At 34.2% G+C, this 18669-nt stretch overlaps 1 protein-coding gene across 1 annotated transcript in view; it reads left to right on the top strand.

Annotated features, from left to right (window-relative positions):
• Positions 1-18669, top strand: part of LOC129394125 (zinc finger protein 85-like) — a 60442-nt gene that overhangs the window by 9259 nt on the left and 32514 nt on the right. Inside the window, 4 exon segments of the mRNA XM_063598081.1 lie at positions 7442-8557; positions 8560-9099; positions 9133-9417; positions 9420-9601. Coding sequence (XP_063454151.1) covers positions 7442-8557; positions 8560-9099; positions 9133-9417; positions 9420-9601 — 2123 coding nt within the window.

The raw sequence follows: 18669 nt of genomic DNA, 5'->3' as shown, positions 1-18669 counted from the left end.
TAATTTCCACATGTAGTGGGTAGTACCTGGTGGGAGATAATTTTAATCATGGGGCAGTTTCTCTTGTACTGTTCTTGTGGTAGTGATTAATTCTCACAAGATCTGATGGTTTTATCAGGAGTTTCTGCTTTTGCATCTTCCTCATTTTCTCTTGCCACCACCATGTAGGAAGTACCTTTCATCTCCTGCCGTGATTCTGAGGCCTTTCCAGCCATGTGGAACTGTAAGTCCAATTAAACCTTTTTTTCATTCTGTGTTCCTGGTAGGTCTTTATCAGCAGTGTAAAAACAGACTAATACAGTCTTTAGTTTATTTGTTGTTGTTGTTGTTTTGAGACACATCTTACTGTGTTGCCCAGGTCAGAGTGCAGTGGTATGATTTTGGCTCACTGCAGCCTCAACCTCCTGGGCTCAAGTGATCCTTCCCACCTCAGTCTCCCAAGTAGCTGGGACTACAGACATGCACTACCATGCCTGGCTAATTTTTTGATTATGTGTAGTGACAGGGTCTCACTAGTTTACCCAGGCTGGTCTAAAACTTCTGGTCCCAAGTGATCCTTTCACGTAGGTCTCCCAAAGTGTTGGATTATAGGCATGAGCCACTGCACTTAACCAGTATTCTTAAATTTTGTAAGACTTGTTGTGTGTCCTTACAGAATATACCAGGTGCAAATAAGAATATTGTTTATTCTCTTGCTTTTGACTGGAAAGTTTTATACTTGTCTGTTAAGCCTAGGTGGTCTATGATATGGTAGGGGTGTCCATGTTCTCCAGACTTTGTGCTGCATTATAATCCTCAGTGTTGGATGTGGAACCTGGTGGGAGGTATTTGGGTCATGGTCATAGGGGTAATTTCCTCATGAATGGCTTGACACCATCCTTTTGGTAATCAATAAGTTTACACTTCATTGATTCAAGTGAGAGTTGTTTCCTTAAAAGAACATGACTACTTCACTCACACTTGCTCTGTCTCTTATCATGTGATATGTCCAGTTATTCATGGCCTGCCAGCATGATTGTAAGCTTCCTGAGACCCTCACCAGAAGCCGATGCTGGCACACACTTCTTGTACAGTCTGCTTATTTGGCAGCCAAATAAACCTTTTTTCTTTATAAATGATCCACTTTCAGGTATTCCGCTATATGCAAAGTAATTAATGCAGTCTATAATGTCTAAGTTTTCTGTTTTCTTACTGAATTTTCATCTGAATGTTCTACTTATTATTGAAAATGCGATCTTGATGTCTACAATTATTATGTTCCTATGTAGTTTTTTCTTCACTTAACATTTGCTTAATATATTTTAAAGACCTGATGTTATATATAGATAGATAAATATAATAGTTATAGATTCCTGGTAACTTGACCCATTTTTGCCGTTATATAAGTCTTTGTCTCATGCTAGTACTTGAGTCAAAGCATATAATGTCTAATATAATTATGACCACCTAAACAAATTGTACTTACTATTAGCCTGAAATATAAATTTTTTTCCACTGCTACTTTCAGCCTGTTTGACTCAATGCTAAAATAAGTCTCTTGTAGGCACCATATTGTATGCATTTTTTAAAACACTCAGGCATTTTATTCCTATTTCTTTTTATAATTTCATTTATCTATTTATTTGTTCATTTATTTTTGAGATAGGGTATCAGTCTGTCAGCCAGACTGGTTTGCAGTGGTGTGATTGTGGCTCACTGCAGCCTCAATCTCTGAAACTTTTATGATCCTCTCATTTCAGTCTCTCAAGTAGCTGGGTTATAAGTATATGCCATCACACATAGCCAGTTTTTTTGTTTTGTTTTGGTATTTTTTTGTAGAGACAGGATTTTTTTTTGCTCAGGCTAGTCTTAAACTCCTGGGATCAAATGTTCAGTCCATGTCATACTCCCAAAGTCCTGAGATTACATTTCTTTTTATTAAGTGGTTTAGTTAATTTATATTTTAAATAATTGCTTAAAACATGGAGTCACTGTTAGCAGTTTTATTAGCACTGATTTAAGTATTTTTTGTAGATATGTTTTCTCATTTCCTGTTTTGCCGCCTTAATTTTTATTTTAATTTTGCAGTGGTTTTGATTCTTTAATATTGTTTTGCATATTTTTTATGAATATTTTGTAATCTTAAAATATGGAGATTACATAACACATCTTAAAGTTAAAATAATGTATTTTAATCTCATAACAACTTCAGTTGAACACAAAAAGTATACTTCTTCATTTTCCAGTGTGTTATTGATAATGAAAATTATTTTATATTGTGTACCTAGTAACAGATTTATATTTTATCATATTCTATACAACCTTAAGAGTTTTATGCACCATCATTATGATAGTAAAGAATTCTATATGTCTTTATATTTACACTTAGTAGACAGCTTTAAATTTGTATGCGGTTTTATAATATTGTTCATTATCATTTTATTTTTCAGCAAATTGACTCATTTTAGCATTTCTTTTTTTATATGCGTTTTCACTGTGTTGCTAAGGCTGATCTTGAACTCCTGGTCTCAAGTGATCTCACTGCCATGGTTACCTAAAGCTGTAGGATTACAGGCATGAGCCACTGTGCCTGTCCACCATGTAGCATGTTTTGTAGGAGTATGGTACCCTTACCTTTGATTTTGGAAAGTATTTACTTGTATCTTCTTTTTGAAGTAAAATAATTTAGAATCAAGAATTAGTGCTAAGAATTTTTTTTTATTACATCAAAATTTGGAAAGTTGTTTGACATTTTTATCTCCAAGTAACCTCTATATTACTTTTTCCCTATAGTCTTCTAAGATTCCTTTTGTGAATATATTGATCCACTTGATGGTGTCCAATCAGTTTTACATTCCATTTATAATTTTGTTTGACAGTTATATTTTTGTGTTATATATTTTAGGGTATGCCACCTCACACCGGTTAATTGTGGTTTGATTAGTTTATAATATAGTGTATGACAATATTTAACTCTTTATAATTTAAGACAGTATGGAGCAAAATCAAATATGTATCAGCTATATGTCTATTGCCAATATAATTATCTCTTTTTTTTGCCTGGATAAATACTATCCCTCTGTTATTTTATGACTAGTATATTTGTTGCGTAGGTTTATTGTGGATGACTATTTAACCCTAAGTGAGTAGTCATGAAACTTTTTCTAATTTCAACACCTATCTGTGAATCTGTATTATTTTTGTGTGCGAGAAAATCTTTTTTTTTTTTTTTTTTTTTTTTAAGACGGACTCTTGCTCTATCATCAGGCTGGAGTGCAGTGGTGCAATCTCAGCTCGCTGTAACCTCTGCCTCCTGGGTTCAAGTGATTCCACTGCCTCAACCTCCAGAGTAGCTGGAACTACAGGTGTGCACCACCACGCCCGGCTAATTCTTTGTATTTTAGTAGAGATGGAGTTTCACCATGTTGGCCAGGACGGTCTTGATCTCCTGACCTCGTGATCCACCCACCTGGGCCTCCCAACATGCTGTAATTATAGGTGTGAGCCTCTGCTCCTGACCGGGAGAAAATCTTAGATTTGAAGATAATTTTAAAACTATCACATATCTGAATCTGTTCTAGGTATTGTTCATTTTTACTTGTCAGAAACACAAAACAGAATTTATAATACAATATTATTAAATATTCATTTTGATCATGTTACATTGACATTATTATGCTACATATTGCTAGAATGTTTTTATCTTGCAAAGCCAAATCTCAATACATTACACAACATGAATTTTTCTCATTTCTTGGCACTTTTCAAGCACCACTCTGTTTTCTGTTTCTGAGAGAGTGGCTACTTTATGTATTTTATGCAATCTCTGTCTTTTTGTGGCTGGCTCATTTCTCTTTGCATAATGTCATTAAAATTTATCTTTATAGTTAGAATATTTTCTGGTGTTTGAAAACCAAATGATATTCCAGTATTTTCAAATTATATCTACTGAATGATTTTGGTGACAGAAATTTGCATTACTTCAGGAATGCCATGTGAATTTCCAAAAGCATTGCATTAAATTTGTCAATTACATTGAGCAGTTTGGACATCTTCATAATGTTAATTATTTCAGCCTTTCAGCAACAGCATGTTAAAAAGTTTGTTATTTAATTTCTATGTATTTCTGAATTTTTCAGTTTTTTACGGTTTTATACTCTCATTCTATTTTGATGATAGTAATTTTTTAAAATCAGTTTTAAAAATTTTGTTAAGACTTCTTTTTTGGCCTAAGAAGTGGTCTATCAAGGAGAATGTTGTATGAGGTATTGAGATGAGTGTATCCTGATGCTGTTGAGGAGTGTTCTCTACACCTCTGTTAGGAATAGTTGTTTTATACTGCCTTCAAGTCGTCTGTTTCTTTACTAATATTGTGTCTTGTTTCATTTTTATTATAGAATATGTGGTATTGAAGTATCCTACTAATATATGCTCTGTGATTCTTTAGTTTTGTCAATATTTGCTTTATATACTTCGAACCTTAATGTGAGATATGCACACACAAATGTACATAAAAATTTGTCATAGGTTCCCAGTGAATGAATCTATTATTACTTAATATCTTTCTTTATATCTTTGGAGTTTGGACTTCAAGTAAGTTTTATAAAATATGATAGTTTTTGACTTACGATGTAGCTTGTATATTATTTTGAGCTGTTCTACCATTTTTTTTTAATATTTGCATGGAACATCTACTTCTATTTTGCCGCTCTCAGGTTTGTTTGTTTGTTTTTTTTTCTGCCATTAGATCTGAAATGACTTGTAGAAAGGCAAGTTGGGTCTTTGTTTTTAAAATATGTTGTATAAATCTCTTTATTGAAAGTATGTCTCTTGATTGGAAAGTTATATATATGTGTGTGTGTATATATATAATTAAATAGAAAGACTAATGCTATTTTATTAATTCTTTTATTTAATTCTTGTATCTTTGTTCCTCATTTCCTCTCTTTCTGGTCTTTCTTTGTGTCTTTTTAATTTCTGTATTAATATGCTTTTACTTTCTTATTTTCTTTTGTGTATCTATACAGATATTTTCTTTGTGGTACCTTGGGGATTACATACAACCTCTAAAAGATACAACAATATACTTTAATCTTGTAAAAAATTAACGTCAGTTGCAAACAAATATTCCTCCTCATTACATTTGCTCTCACTTGTTATTTATGTTGCTAATTATATCACTTTATGTTGTAAATTCATTAACAGATGTTTATAAAAATTTCTCTGCTTTTATCTTTAAAATTTTAAACAATAATTTAAAATGTTTTTTGCAACTTTATGATAGTGTTATGGATTTCTATTTTTGTGTATGTACATGTCTTTCTCAGAACGATGTGTTTTCATATAATTAGGTGTTGTTTCTTGCATCATTTTTTTTCAGTGAAAGGAACTCTTTTTATCATCTTTGATATGTAGGACACATGCAGTGCCAATATACTTTCAGAATTTGGTTATTTTGGAAGATTTTTTCTTTTTATTTGGTAGAACAGTTTTGTTGTTGGTATTATTCTCACTTGACAGATATGTTTTTCAGGATTTAGACTATTAACACATAGTTCCCTTCTAGCCTGCAAATTTTTTGTTGGCAAATTCACTGGTTATCTCATAAGACTATGCTTGTAAATGGCACATCACTTTTCTCTTGTAGCCCCCAAAATTTTCTTTTTGTCTGTGACTTTTGAAATTGTGTTCATATATATGTTTGTTATAAATATCTTTATGCATATCCTAGTTTGTTTGTTGAGCTTCTACATTTTTACATCATTTTTTTCTTCTAGGATTTTTTTTTTTTTTTTTTTGACAGAATCTCACTCTGTCGTCCAGGCTGGAGTGGAGTGGCACAATCTTGGCTCACTGCAACCTCCGCTTCCCGGGTTCAAGCAATTCTCCTTTCTCAGCATCCTGTGTGTCTGGGATTACAGGCGCACATCACCGTGCCTAGCTAATTTTTGTAGTTTTAGTTGAGACGGGATTTCACCATGTTGGTCTGGCTGGTCTCGAACTCCTATCCTCATGATCTGCCTGCCCCAGCCTTCCAAAGTGCTGAGATTACAGGCGTGAGCCACCACATCTGGCCTCTTCTAGGATTTTTAGTTATTATTTCTTTTTGTATTTGTTGCCTGTACAATTTTTTGATATTTTAATGCTTTTGTTATTCCATTTTTATAGTTGTCTGTTTTCCTATTTCACTCACTATTCAATTTATTTAAAAATTTTAAAATTAATTTATGCATCTTCATATTTTATGGTTGCTTTCTGAACATTTTATACTTTTTATATGGGGCTGTGTTGCTGTAATATTTTGTATGCATTGTAATCTTTGATTGAGATTTGGACATTTTAAAAGAGCTATCTGTCACAGTCTTTATAATGTAGCTTATTTTCTGCCATAGCCTGAAACCAATTGTTTTAGCTAGAGATTATGGGAATCTCTCAAACATGTTCTTAGAATGTATCTTGTCTGAAATTTTGTGTTCATTGTTTAGTTAAATAAATTTATTAATGTTTCTTCTTAATGGCCAGTCATCATTTTCTACATGTGTTTTCTCTCTGTGGTACTGCAGTCTGTCTACTGCTGTAGCATTTACCTTTGGTCTGGTCTTAGCAGACTCAAACTGTCATTCTAAAGAATACCACTGTAGTTGTCTGTTCTCATGCTGCTAATAAAGACATACCCAAAACTGGGTAATTTATAAAGAAAAAAGCTTCCATGGACTCACTGTTCCACATAAGTGGTGAGGCCTCACAATCGTGCTAGGAAATAAAGGAAAATCAAAATGACATCTTACATGGTGGCAGACAGAGAGAGGGCATGTGCGGAGGAACTCTCCTTTATAAAAACTGTCACATTTTGTGAGACTTGTTAATTACCAGAAGAACAGCATAGGAAATACCCGGCCCCATAATTCAGTTATCTCCCACCAGGTTTCTCCCACAAATCATGAGAATTATGGGAGCTGCAATTCAAAATGAGGTATAAGTGGGGATGCAGAACCAAACCATATTAGCCACCACTTCCTTTAGTAATTAATGCCATGGGAGACAGAAACCAGTGTGTGAAAAGCCACAAATAGAAATATGTGTGTCACTATTATTCTGTTTTTTTTTTTTTTGGAAAAAAAAACCAGGAGTTGACAATTTACTTCTAAAGGCACTATATTATGTTTGGGGAGCAGGAAGAGCTTTGTTGGGTAAATGTTACAGGCTTTTCCTTCTATTTGACTCTCTGCATTGTGCTCTCCTGGGGTACTGCACACAAGTAACTCATTTATAAATCTTTCACAAATGTATTTTCTTCAGTGTGCTTTTGTTGAATTTATATGTCTATGAAGGAATTAGAGTCTGTGGTACTTTTCTGTGCCGTCTTGCTTATGTAGTTTGTATAATTTTATAGTTTAGATATATGGAGTATACAAATCTTAGTGTAGCAAGTGGAGTAATTTGTAATTTTTATTTTTTTCAGTTATGTGTTCTTATTTTGCCCAAGACCTTTGGCCAGAGCAGAACATAAAAAATTCATTTCAAAAAGTGATACTGAGAAGATATGGAAAATGTGGAGATGAGAATTTACCACTAAGAAAAGTGTGTAAAAGTGTGGATGATTGTAAAATGCACCAAAGATTTTATGAGAAACTTAACAAATGTTTGACAGCTACCCAGAGCAAAACATTTCTATGTTATAAATATGTCAAAGTCTTTTATAAATTTTCAAATTCAAATAGATGTAAGATAAGACATACTAAAAAGAAACCTTTTAAATGTAACAAATGTGACAAATCATTTTGCCTGTTTTTACATCTAATTCAACATAAAAGAATTCATCCTAGAGTGAATTCCTATAAATGTGAAGAATGTGGCAAAGCCTTTAACTGGTCCTCATACCTTACTACACATGAGATAATTCATACTGGAGAGAAACCATGCAAATGTGAAGAATGTGGCAAAGCCTTTAACTGATCCTCACAGCTTACTACACATAAGAACATTCATACTGGAGAGAAACCCTACAAATGTGAAGAAGGTGGCAAAGCTTTTAACCAGTCCTCACACCTTACAACCCATAAGAAAATTCATACTGGGGAGAAACACTTCAAATGTGAAGAATGTGGCAAAGGCTTTTGTTTCTTCTCAACCCTTACGCAACATAAGAGAATTCATAGTGGACAGAAACCCTACAAATGTGAAGAATGTGGCAAAGCTTTTAACCAGTCATCAAACTTTACTATACGTAAAATAATTCATACTGGAGAGAAACCCTACAAATGTGAAGCATGTGGCAAAGCTTTTAACCAGTCATCAAACCTTACTAAACATAAGAGAATTCATAGTGGAGAGAAACCGTTCAAATGTGAAGAATGTGGCAAAGCTTTTAACCAGTTTTCAAACCTTACTACACGTAAGAGAATTCATAATGGAGAGAAATACTTCAAATGTGAAGAATGTGGCAAAGCTTTTAACTAGTTTTCAAACCTTACCACACATAATAGAATTCATAATGGAGCGAAACCCTTCAAATGTGAAGAATGTTGCAAAGCTTTTAATCAGTTTTATAAACTTACTGTACACAAGAGAATTCACAATGGAAACCCTACAAATGTGAAGAATGTGGAAAAGCTTTTAATCACTCTTCAATCCTTAGGAACCATAAGATAATCCATAGTGGGAAAAAAAAACCCTACAAATGTGAAGAATGTGGCAAAGCTTTTAACCACCCATCAACCGTTACTAAACATAAGAGAATTCATAGTGGAGATAAACCCTACAAATGTGAAGAATGTGGCAAAGCTTTTAATCACTCCTCAATCTTTAATAACCATAAGAGAATTCATACTGGAGAGAAACCCTTCAAATGTGAAGAATGTGGGAAAGCTTTCAACCAGCTATCAACCCTTACTAAACATAAGACAATTCATACTGGAGAGAAACCCTACAAATGTGAAGAATGTGGGAAAGCTTTTAAACAGTTATCAACCCTTACCAAACATAAGAGAATTCATAGTGCAGAGAAACCCTTCAAATGTGAAGAATGTGGCAAAGGCTTTTGTGACTCCTCACCCCTTACTACACATAAGAGAATTCATAGTGTAGAAAAACCCTACAAATGTGAAGAATGTGGCAAAGGCACTTGCAACTCCTCATCCCTGTGTGGCAAAGCTTTTAACCACCTATCAACCCTTACAAAACATAAGGGAATTCATACTAGAGAGAAACCCTACAAATGTGAAGAATGTGGGAAAGCTTTTAAGCAGTCATCAACCCTTACTAAACATAAGAGAATTCATACTGGAAAGAAACCTTTCAAATGTGAAGAGTGTGGCCAAGGCTTTTGTGACTCCTCATCCCTTACTACACATAAGAGAATTCATAGTGGAGAGAAACCCTTCAAATGTGAGGAATGTGGCGAAGGCTTTTGTGACTCCTCATCCCTTACTACACATAAGAGATTCATAGTGGAGAGAAACCCTACAAATGTGAAGAATGTGGCAAAGGCTTTTGTGACTCCTCATCCCTTACTACACGTAAGAGAATTCATAGTGAATAAAAACCCTTCAAATGTGAAGAATGTGGCAAAGCTTTTAACCAGCCATCAAACCTTAGTATACATAAGATAATTCATACTGGAGAGGTTTACAAATGTGAAGAATGTGGAAAATCTTTTAACTATTTCTCAAACCTTACTAGACATAAGAGAATTCATACTGGATAGCAACCCTACACATGGGAAGAATATGGCAAAGCCTTTAACTGGTCCTCAATCCTTATTACACATAAGGCAATTCATACCGCAGAGAAACCCTACAAATGTGAAAAGTGGGGAAAGGCTTTGGTGTATTCTCAGCCTTTACTTAAGAATTCATGCTAAAGAAAAACCCTATACAAATGTGAAGAATGTGGCAAAGGCTTTTGTGAATCCTCAGCCCTTGGTAAACATAAAAGAATTCATACTGAAGCATGTAGGAAGCTTTTTACCAGTCCTCAACCCTTATTAACCATAAGGGACTTCACACTGAAGAGAAACCCTATGCTTGTGATAAATGTGGGAAAGTTTTTAACTGGTCCTTAAGCCTTACAAAACATAAGATGATGCGTAATGGTTGGAAACTCTGCTAATGTTAACATGGCAAAGCCTTTAGTGTATTATTAACCTTTACTAAACATAAGGTAGTTCATACTGGAGAGAATTCCAACAAATGTGAAAAATGTGACAAAGATTTTAACAAGTTCTCAACACTTATTACACACAATTCATACTGGAGAGAAACCCTGCTAGCACGAAGAATGTGGCAAAGCCTTTTACGAGTCCTCAGTTCATAGCAGACATAAAATAATTTATATTGGAGAAAAACTCTACAAACCTAAAAGGTGGGACAATGCTTTTAACAACACCTCAAACATTTTTTATTTTTTGATGGAGTCTCGCTCTGTCACCCAGGCTGGAGTGCAGTAGCATGATCTCAGCTCACCAAGCTCTGCCTCCTGGGTTCACGCCATTCTCCTGCCTCAGCCTCACAAGTAGCTGGGAGTACAGGTACCCGCCACCATGCCCGGCTAATTTTTTGTATTTTTTAGTAGAGACGGGGTTTCACTGTGTTAGCCAGGATGGTCTCGATCTCCTGACCTCATAATACTCCTGCCTTGGCCTCCCAAAGTGCTGAGATTACAGGCATGAGCCACCATGCCTGCCCCACCTCAAACTTTTGAAAATATAAATCATAAATCAGACCCCAGAAATGTGAAGAATGTATCAAAGACTTTAAATGGTTGTCACTATTGATTGTAGGTAAGATAATTCATACTGTAGAAAACTACAGGTGTGAAGAATGTGACAAAACCTTTAACTAGTGCTCACATTTTATTGCACAAGAAAGCATTTATACTTGAGAAAAAAATTGTACAATTATAAAGAACGTAGAAAAGCCATTGATATCTGCTCATATCTTAATCATCATCCAAGAACTCATACTTAATAAAAGCATTGTAAGTGCAACTACTGTCTAAATATCTTTCAGAAAATATAAGCTGTTAAAGTGAAGAAGAGTATTCATTCTGAAGACAAACATTACAAATATACAGGAGGTTGTAGTATGATTACTTGTGTCATAGATATTATTGTGCAGATTTGGTATTAGAGGAAAACCCTGAAGCAGTTTCTCAAAACTTGTTCAACATCAGGGAATTTATATTGGAGAAAAACCTAATAAATGTAATGATTTTGACTGAAGAGTTGTTAAAAAATGACAGCTAAAAAACCCAGAGAGTTCATAATAAAATATATTTTTACAGATGCAGTAAATATGAAAAAGACATTTACTTCAAAATTAAGTCTATGTCAGCCTCAGATATTTCACAATTGAAATAACTAAGACACTGACCCTCCAGACATTACACTAAATCAGAGTGTTGACTGTAGAAAATTACCCAAAACTAAAGTTGTTAGATAAATTATTTGTATATAACTTTAAAATAAGAAAATTGGAGAGTAACAATTGCATTCAAAATATGCTATTTTCATTGAAAAAACTTAAGCTTTTTTGGGGGGAAGTTAGTAATGATATAATTCAACTCACAAATTACTTCATGCTGTATCTTTTATTTTTATGGTCATAATAAAAATCAGAAAAATATAAAGAAAATCCATACCTATCTAAGTCCTGAATAAGTATTTTTAAAAATTTGTTATATATTTTTCTTTGAACATGTGAACTCTCTGCCTGCAAACACATACAGACTTTGAGTTCTGATTCACATAAATTTAAATATACATGGTAGTCTAATGATATACTTTAATTGTAATACAATTGTAGAGTAAGTGTGTTTGTGTATGTATGAGTTTTACTTATTTTCAGAAAAAAAGAAATACTAGAACAAAACAAATTATTTTAAGAAGGTGTCTAATTTACTAGAAAACTAAAAACCAAGAATGCTGAATACAGACCTATACTTTTTATTTAATTCATTACTGTACAGATTCACACTTTTCCTGTTTCTTATAATTTTTTGTTTTATAGTATAAGAAGTATTCATTGTGAGCTGGTTAGTAATTAATTTTCATAAAATTTAGTAGGGCACATGAAATAATTTTTAGATGCAATTCCATAATTAGTATATTTATACTTTTTAGTTAGAGCACTTCATTGTGTTCAATTGGAGAACCTTCTATAAGCCTACTATACAGTTGTTGTTCCTTTCACTTTTTAAAATTGACAGAAGTAAATTTATCTGTTGAGCCAATTTATTCAGGTAACTACTTGGGAGGCTTTATGAGTCATGAGGATTTTGGGTTTTTCTTTTTTTGTTTTTTTCTGTCATTGTTTTGTTTTGTTTTTTGAGACAGAGTCTCACTCTGTCACACAGGCTGGAGTGCAGTGGGATGATCTCGGCTCACTGCAACCTCCACCTCTCAAGTTCAAACAAGTCCCCCTGTCTCAGCCTTCCCAGTAGCTGGGATTACACGTGCCTGCCATGAAACCTGCCTAATTTTTCTATTTTTAGTGGAGACGGGGTTTCACCATGTTGGCCAGGCTTGTCTTGAACTCCTGGCCTCAGGTGATTCGACAGTCTCGGCCTCCCAAAGTGCTGGGATTACAGGTTTGAGCCACCACATCCGGCAAAGATGTTTTGATATATTGAGTGTAGCAAACAAAAATGACAGTGCTTCTCATGTAACAGATGCTCCATAATTTCTGCTGTAGTTAGTTTGCAAGTTCAAGTCAGAGATGGAAAATATCAATGGTGAAGAAATAACATTGATTCTTCATGTGGAGAGAACATTTTTTCCAGGCTGCACACCTGACACTTGAATTTAAAGATAAATTCTGCCTTTATTTTCTGATTATCTTCAGTTTTTCTGTCTTATGTGTATTCCAACTATGTATGCATCACAGACCTTTTCTTTCTGTGTTGTGGCTACAGTGTTCTCACTTTTATTTTTATGCCATGTCATTTCACATAGTATTGTAGATTTTGATGAGAAAGCTGTTTTTTTGTTTTGTTTTTTGAGATGGAGTTTCACTCTTGTTGCCCAGGCTGTAGTTCAATGGCAATCTCGGGTCACCACAACCTCTGCCTCTTGGGTTTAAGTGATTCTCCTGCCTCAGCCTCCCAAGTAGCTGGGATTACAGGCATGTACCACCACACTCGGCTAATTTTGTATTCTTAATAGAGACAGGGTTTTTCCATGTTGGTCAGGCTGGTCTCAAACTCCCGACTTCAGGTTATCTGCCCACCTTGGCCTTCCAAAGTGCTGAGATTACAGGCGTGAGCCACTGCTCACAGCCCGAAAGTTGGTATTTTTAATGTACTAAAAGTTCGTTTTAACTGGAGAGTTTGCTTATCAATATAACTTTGACATCAGATAAAGATAAAGGCATACAGTATCCACAGGGGAGAGAATTAAATCATTTACCATTGTTTTTGTTTGTAAAAGTAAAATTTTAAAAGATTCTTACACAAAGTGTGTCAAATATAAAATATATCTTCAAAATTAAATTTCTAACAGTTAATGGTAAGGAATTTTTAATGTTTTGTGATATAGCACAACTTATGTTTCCATGCCGAATTTTCTGTATTTAAGTGTGAATGTTAAAATTTGCAAAATAATAAAATTACCTGTGTAGATTTTAAATTTGAATAATTTTTGATATTGATATTACAATTTGAAGGAATTTCTCACTGTTATTTTATATACTTTTGTTATTGGGTGAAGTTTAGCATACAGTTTTTATACTTTGTCACCTAACTGTAGCCAACTCCCTGGCTATTTTCTCTGGAAAACGTGAAGGTTATGCGTTTTTGAATTAAAAGATTTTCTGTTATTTTGCTTGCGAAGTTGTTTACTGTGTTTACAGAGTGGCCAGTCATGGGACCACCAGCAATGCTTGCACTTTTACTCTCTTTCATTTCATTACCATCATCACCAGAAACTCCAGGTGTCCCAAACTTCAAGTAAAAGCCCTAAAGTACATTGGCTTCTCCCAGGCACTGTGCTGTGCTGTGTCCAGAACATGATGTTAACTATCAGAGATTCTATGGTTATAATTGACAAATGACAAAACCGCACAAAGCTGTATATTGTTAGTACTATTCAGGCAAGTTTATGACATACAGAACATATTTGAAATATTGTTAACTTTCTATAAAGTTTTAAAAATACAATTTTAACTTGATAGATGAAATGGGTATTTATTCTTTAAGATATGACATTTGGAAGTATATATACATTGTCAAATGCTTAATCGTGTGTAATAAATGCATTAATTCACAGAGCTAACATTTTTGCAGTGAGACCACATGGCATTGTCTTAGTATTTTTCAAAAATACAAATACATTATTATGCACTATAGTCACCATGCTGTACAATAAATCTCTTGGACTTATTCTTCCTATGCAACCATAATTATGTATTCTTTGATAGACATTTTTCCAACCCCCCTTTTCTTCTAAATACCTTGGCACCTGGTGGTCACTATTTTACTCTGTACTTCAATGAGATTAAGTTTTTTAGAATCCATGTGTAAGTGGAATTGTGAGATACTAGTCTTTCTGTGACTTAATTCAACTAATCTCTTCTAGGTTAACCCATGTCATTGAAAATAATATAATTTTTTTAAGATAAATAATCCATTTTGTATATATAACATTTATTCATTTATGTATTAGATATTGAACCGTTGATTCTACATTTGGGCTATTGTGAAGAGTGCTGCAAACAACATAGAAGTGCAAGTATTTGTTCATTCTTATTCTATTTTGAATATATATCTGTTGCGGGAAGTCAGGGACCCCAAACGGAGGGACTGGCTGAAGCCATGGCAGAAGAATGTGGATTGTGAAGATTTCATGGACATTTATTAGTTCCCCAAATTAATACTTTTATAATTTCCTATGCCTGTCTTTACTGCAATCTCTAAACAAATTGTGAAGATTTCATGGACACTTATCACTTCCCCAGTCAATACTCTTGTGATTTCCTATGCCTGTCTTTAATCTCTTAATCCTGTCAGCTGAGGAGGATGTATGTTGCCTCAGGACCCTGTAATAATTGTGTTACATGCACAAATTGTAGAGCATGTGTGTTTGAACAATATGAAATCTGGGCACCTTTAAAAAAGAACAGGATAACAGCAACGTTTAGGGAACAAGAGAGATAACCTTAAACTCTGACCACCGGTGAGCCAGGCGGAACAGAGCCATATTTCTCTTCTTTCAAAAGCAAATGGAAGAAATATCACTGAATTCTTTTTCTCAGCAGGGAACATCCCTGGGAAAGAATACGTGCCTGGGGGTGGGTCTCTGAAATGGCTCTCTTGAGTGGGGCTGTCTTCTATGGTTGAGACTGTAGGGATGAAATAAACGCTAGTCTCCCATAGCGCTCCCAGGCTTATTAGGAAGAGGAAATTCCCACCTAATAAATTTTGGTCAGAATGGTTGCTCTCAAAACACTGTCTCCTGATAAGATGTTATCAATGACAATGGTGCCGGAAACTTCATTAGCAATTTTAATTTCACCCCGGTCCTGTGGTCCTGTGATCTCTCCCTGCCTCCATTTGCCTTGTGGTATTCTATTACTTTGTGAAGTACATGATCTCAGTGACCCACACCTATTTGCACACGCCCTCCCCTTTTGAAAGTCCCTAATAAAAACCTGCTGGTTTTGCGGCTTGTGGGGCATCATGGAACCTACCAACATGCGATCTCTCCCCTGGACGCCCAGCTTTAAAATTTCTCTCTTCTTGTACTCTGTCCCTTTATTTCTCAAACCGGCCGACACTTAGGGAAAGTAGAAAAGAACCTATGTGACTATCGGGGCAGGTTCCCCAATATATATCTAAAAGTGCAATTACTGTATTATATGGTAGACTGATTTTAAATTTTTTTCAGAAATCTCTCTTTTTTTAATGGTTGTCCTCATTTACATTCAAACCAACAGTGTGCAAGCATTTTCTTTACATCTTTACCAATGCTTTTTTCTTTTTCATTTTTGTAAGAATTATTGTAACAGGAGTGATTTGATAGCTCATAGGTATTTTTTATTGCCTTTCTCTGACAATAATTGACACTGAGCATTTTTTAATGTATCTGTTGGCCATGTCTTTTGAAAAATATTTAAGCCTTTTGCTCATAGTTGTTTTTTGTTGTGCAGTCATTTGAGTTTCTTGCATATTTTTTATATTATCCCCTTGTCACTCAATAATTTGCAAATACTTTCTCCCATTGTTTAGTTGTCTTGTAATGTTGATTGTATTAGATTCCATGCAGCAGGTTTTTAATTTGAAATAATCTGACTCTTCCACTTTTTCTTTTGTTCTCTGGGATTTTGACATTTAATTTAAAAAGTCATTGCCCAGGACCAATGTTGTGAGCCTTTTAGTCTATATTTTTATAGTAGTTTTAGAGTTTCCAGTCTTCCATTTAAGTAACTAATTTATTTTGAATTCTGAGATGAGGATCTCATTTTATTGCTTTGAATGTGGATATAAAGTTTTCTCAACACCATTTATTGAAGACTGTCTTTTCCCTAAGAAACTGTCACCTTTTTAAGTATGTTACTGGTATTTTGATAGAGGTTCCATTGTATCTGTAGATCATTTTGTGTAATACAGATAGTTGATAATATTAATGCCAATTCGTGAATGAGTAATATTTTCCATTTTTGTATTATTTAATGTTCTTTAGTGTATAATGTAAAGTGCTTCAACTTTTTGGTTGAATTTATTTCAAAGTATAGTTACTACAGTTATTGTGGATAAGATTGTTTTTAAATTTCATTTTGAGATAGTTGTCAGGGTATAGAAGTCCTACTGACTTTAGGATGTTGCTTTTGTGTTCTGCAAGTTTAATGAATTTGTTTAATAGTTCTGATAGTTTTTAGTAAAGTGTTCAACTTTTCTATACATAAGATTATGTCATCTTCAAACAGGATAATTTAACTTCTTTTATTCAATCTGAATTCCTTTGATTTTATTCTCTAATTTCTCTGTCTTGGACATTTTGTACCATTGTTTAGTAGGACTGAAGAAAGTGGACATCCATGTTCTAGCTCATAGAGTAAAAACTTACAACTTTTCCTGTTTAGTAGGTTCTTAGGTGTTTTTTGCTACACATGAGATTTATTGGCTTCAGATGATTTTTTCTGTACCTAGTGTTTTCAGAGATTTAGCATAAGGGGATGTTAAATTATGTCAAACTTTTATTCTGCAACTATTTAAATTTTAGAGTTGTGAAATCATAACTAATCCTACATAAATAAAAAAAGTTTTAAAGACTACTATGAACATCATTATGCATGCAAATTACAAAATTTATGGGAAATAAATAATCTTCTGAATACCCACAGCTTTCCACGATTGAACCAGAAAAAAAAGAAGTCTTGAACAGAGCAAAAATGTGTAAAATGTATGGTGAGATTGAATAAGTAATATAAAACATACCAATCATAGAAAGCCCTGGATGGCTGGGTGTGGTGGCTCATGCCTGTAATCCCAACACTTTTTTGAGGCCGAGGCAGGTGGTCACCTGAGGTCGGGAGTTCAAGACCAGCCTGAAAAACAAGAAAAACCCCGTCTCTACTAAAAATACAAAAATTAGCCAGGTGTGGTGGCACATGCCTGTAATTCCAACTACTTGGGAGGCTGAGGCAGGAGAATTGCCTCAACCTGGGTGGTGGAGGTTGTGGTGAGCTGAGATCACACCATTGCACTCCAGCCTGGGCAATAAGAATGAAACTCTGTCTCAGAATAATAATAATAATAAAAAGCCTTGGATCAGATGAATTCACAGCCAAATTCTACCACATATACAAAGATGAGCTGGTACTAACTCTACTGAATGTATTCCAGGAAAATCAAGGTGAGATTCCACCCTAACTCATTATATGAAATCAGTATTATCTTGATACTAGAATCTAGTGAAGACACAACAATAACAAAAGAAAAACACAAGCCAATATTCCTGTGAACATTAATACAAATTCTCCATGAAATACCAGCAAGCTGAGTTCATAAGCAAATAAAAAAGTATTTTGCCACAATCGTTTTATTCTGTGTATTCAAGAATGTTTCATTATATGCAAATCAATAAGTGCAATTTACCTTGTAAAAATAATAGCAAAAAGTTATATGATTAACAAAATAGATGCAGAAAAAGCACTTAAGAAAATCCAATATTTATGAAAATATTCTCAACAAACTAGGCAATGGCAAAACATACCTCAATATAGTAAGAGCCATCTAGTACAAATTCTAAGCCAATATCATACTGAACAAGCCAGTGTGGATGCATTCTTCACATGAATGGAAATAAGACCAGAATATCTACTGTAAACACTCCTATCAACATAGTTCTGGAAGTCCTAGCCAGAGCAATCTAACAAAATAAAAGGCATTTATGTAAAAATAGAGAAAGTTAAATTATCTTCACTGATGACATAATTTTCTACCTAGATTTCACCAAAAGACTCCTAATTCTAAAAATGACTTCAGTAAAGTCTCTGAATATAAAATCAATAAAGGCAAATGAGTAGCATTTCTGCACACCAATAACATTGAAGCTGAGACTAAAATTAAGAACATGGTTCTATTTACAATAGACACTAATAAAAAATAATACCTAGAAATAACATTAAATCAAAGAAGTAACATATCTCTACAAGGAGAACCACAGAATACTGCTGAAAGAAATTAGAGACAACA

This window comes from Pan paniscus, chromosome 18 (assembly GCF_029289425.2).
Source record: "Pan paniscus chromosome 18, NHGRI_mPanPan1-v2.0_pri, whole genome shotgun sequence".
In the NCBI taxonomy this organism is placed as follows: domain Eukaryota; kingdom Metazoa; phylum Chordata; class Mammalia; order Primates; family Hominidae; genus Pan; species Pan paniscus.
The sequence above is the reverse complement of the archived record's forward strand: the minus strand, read 5'-3'. Positions and strand labels throughout refer to the sequence as shown.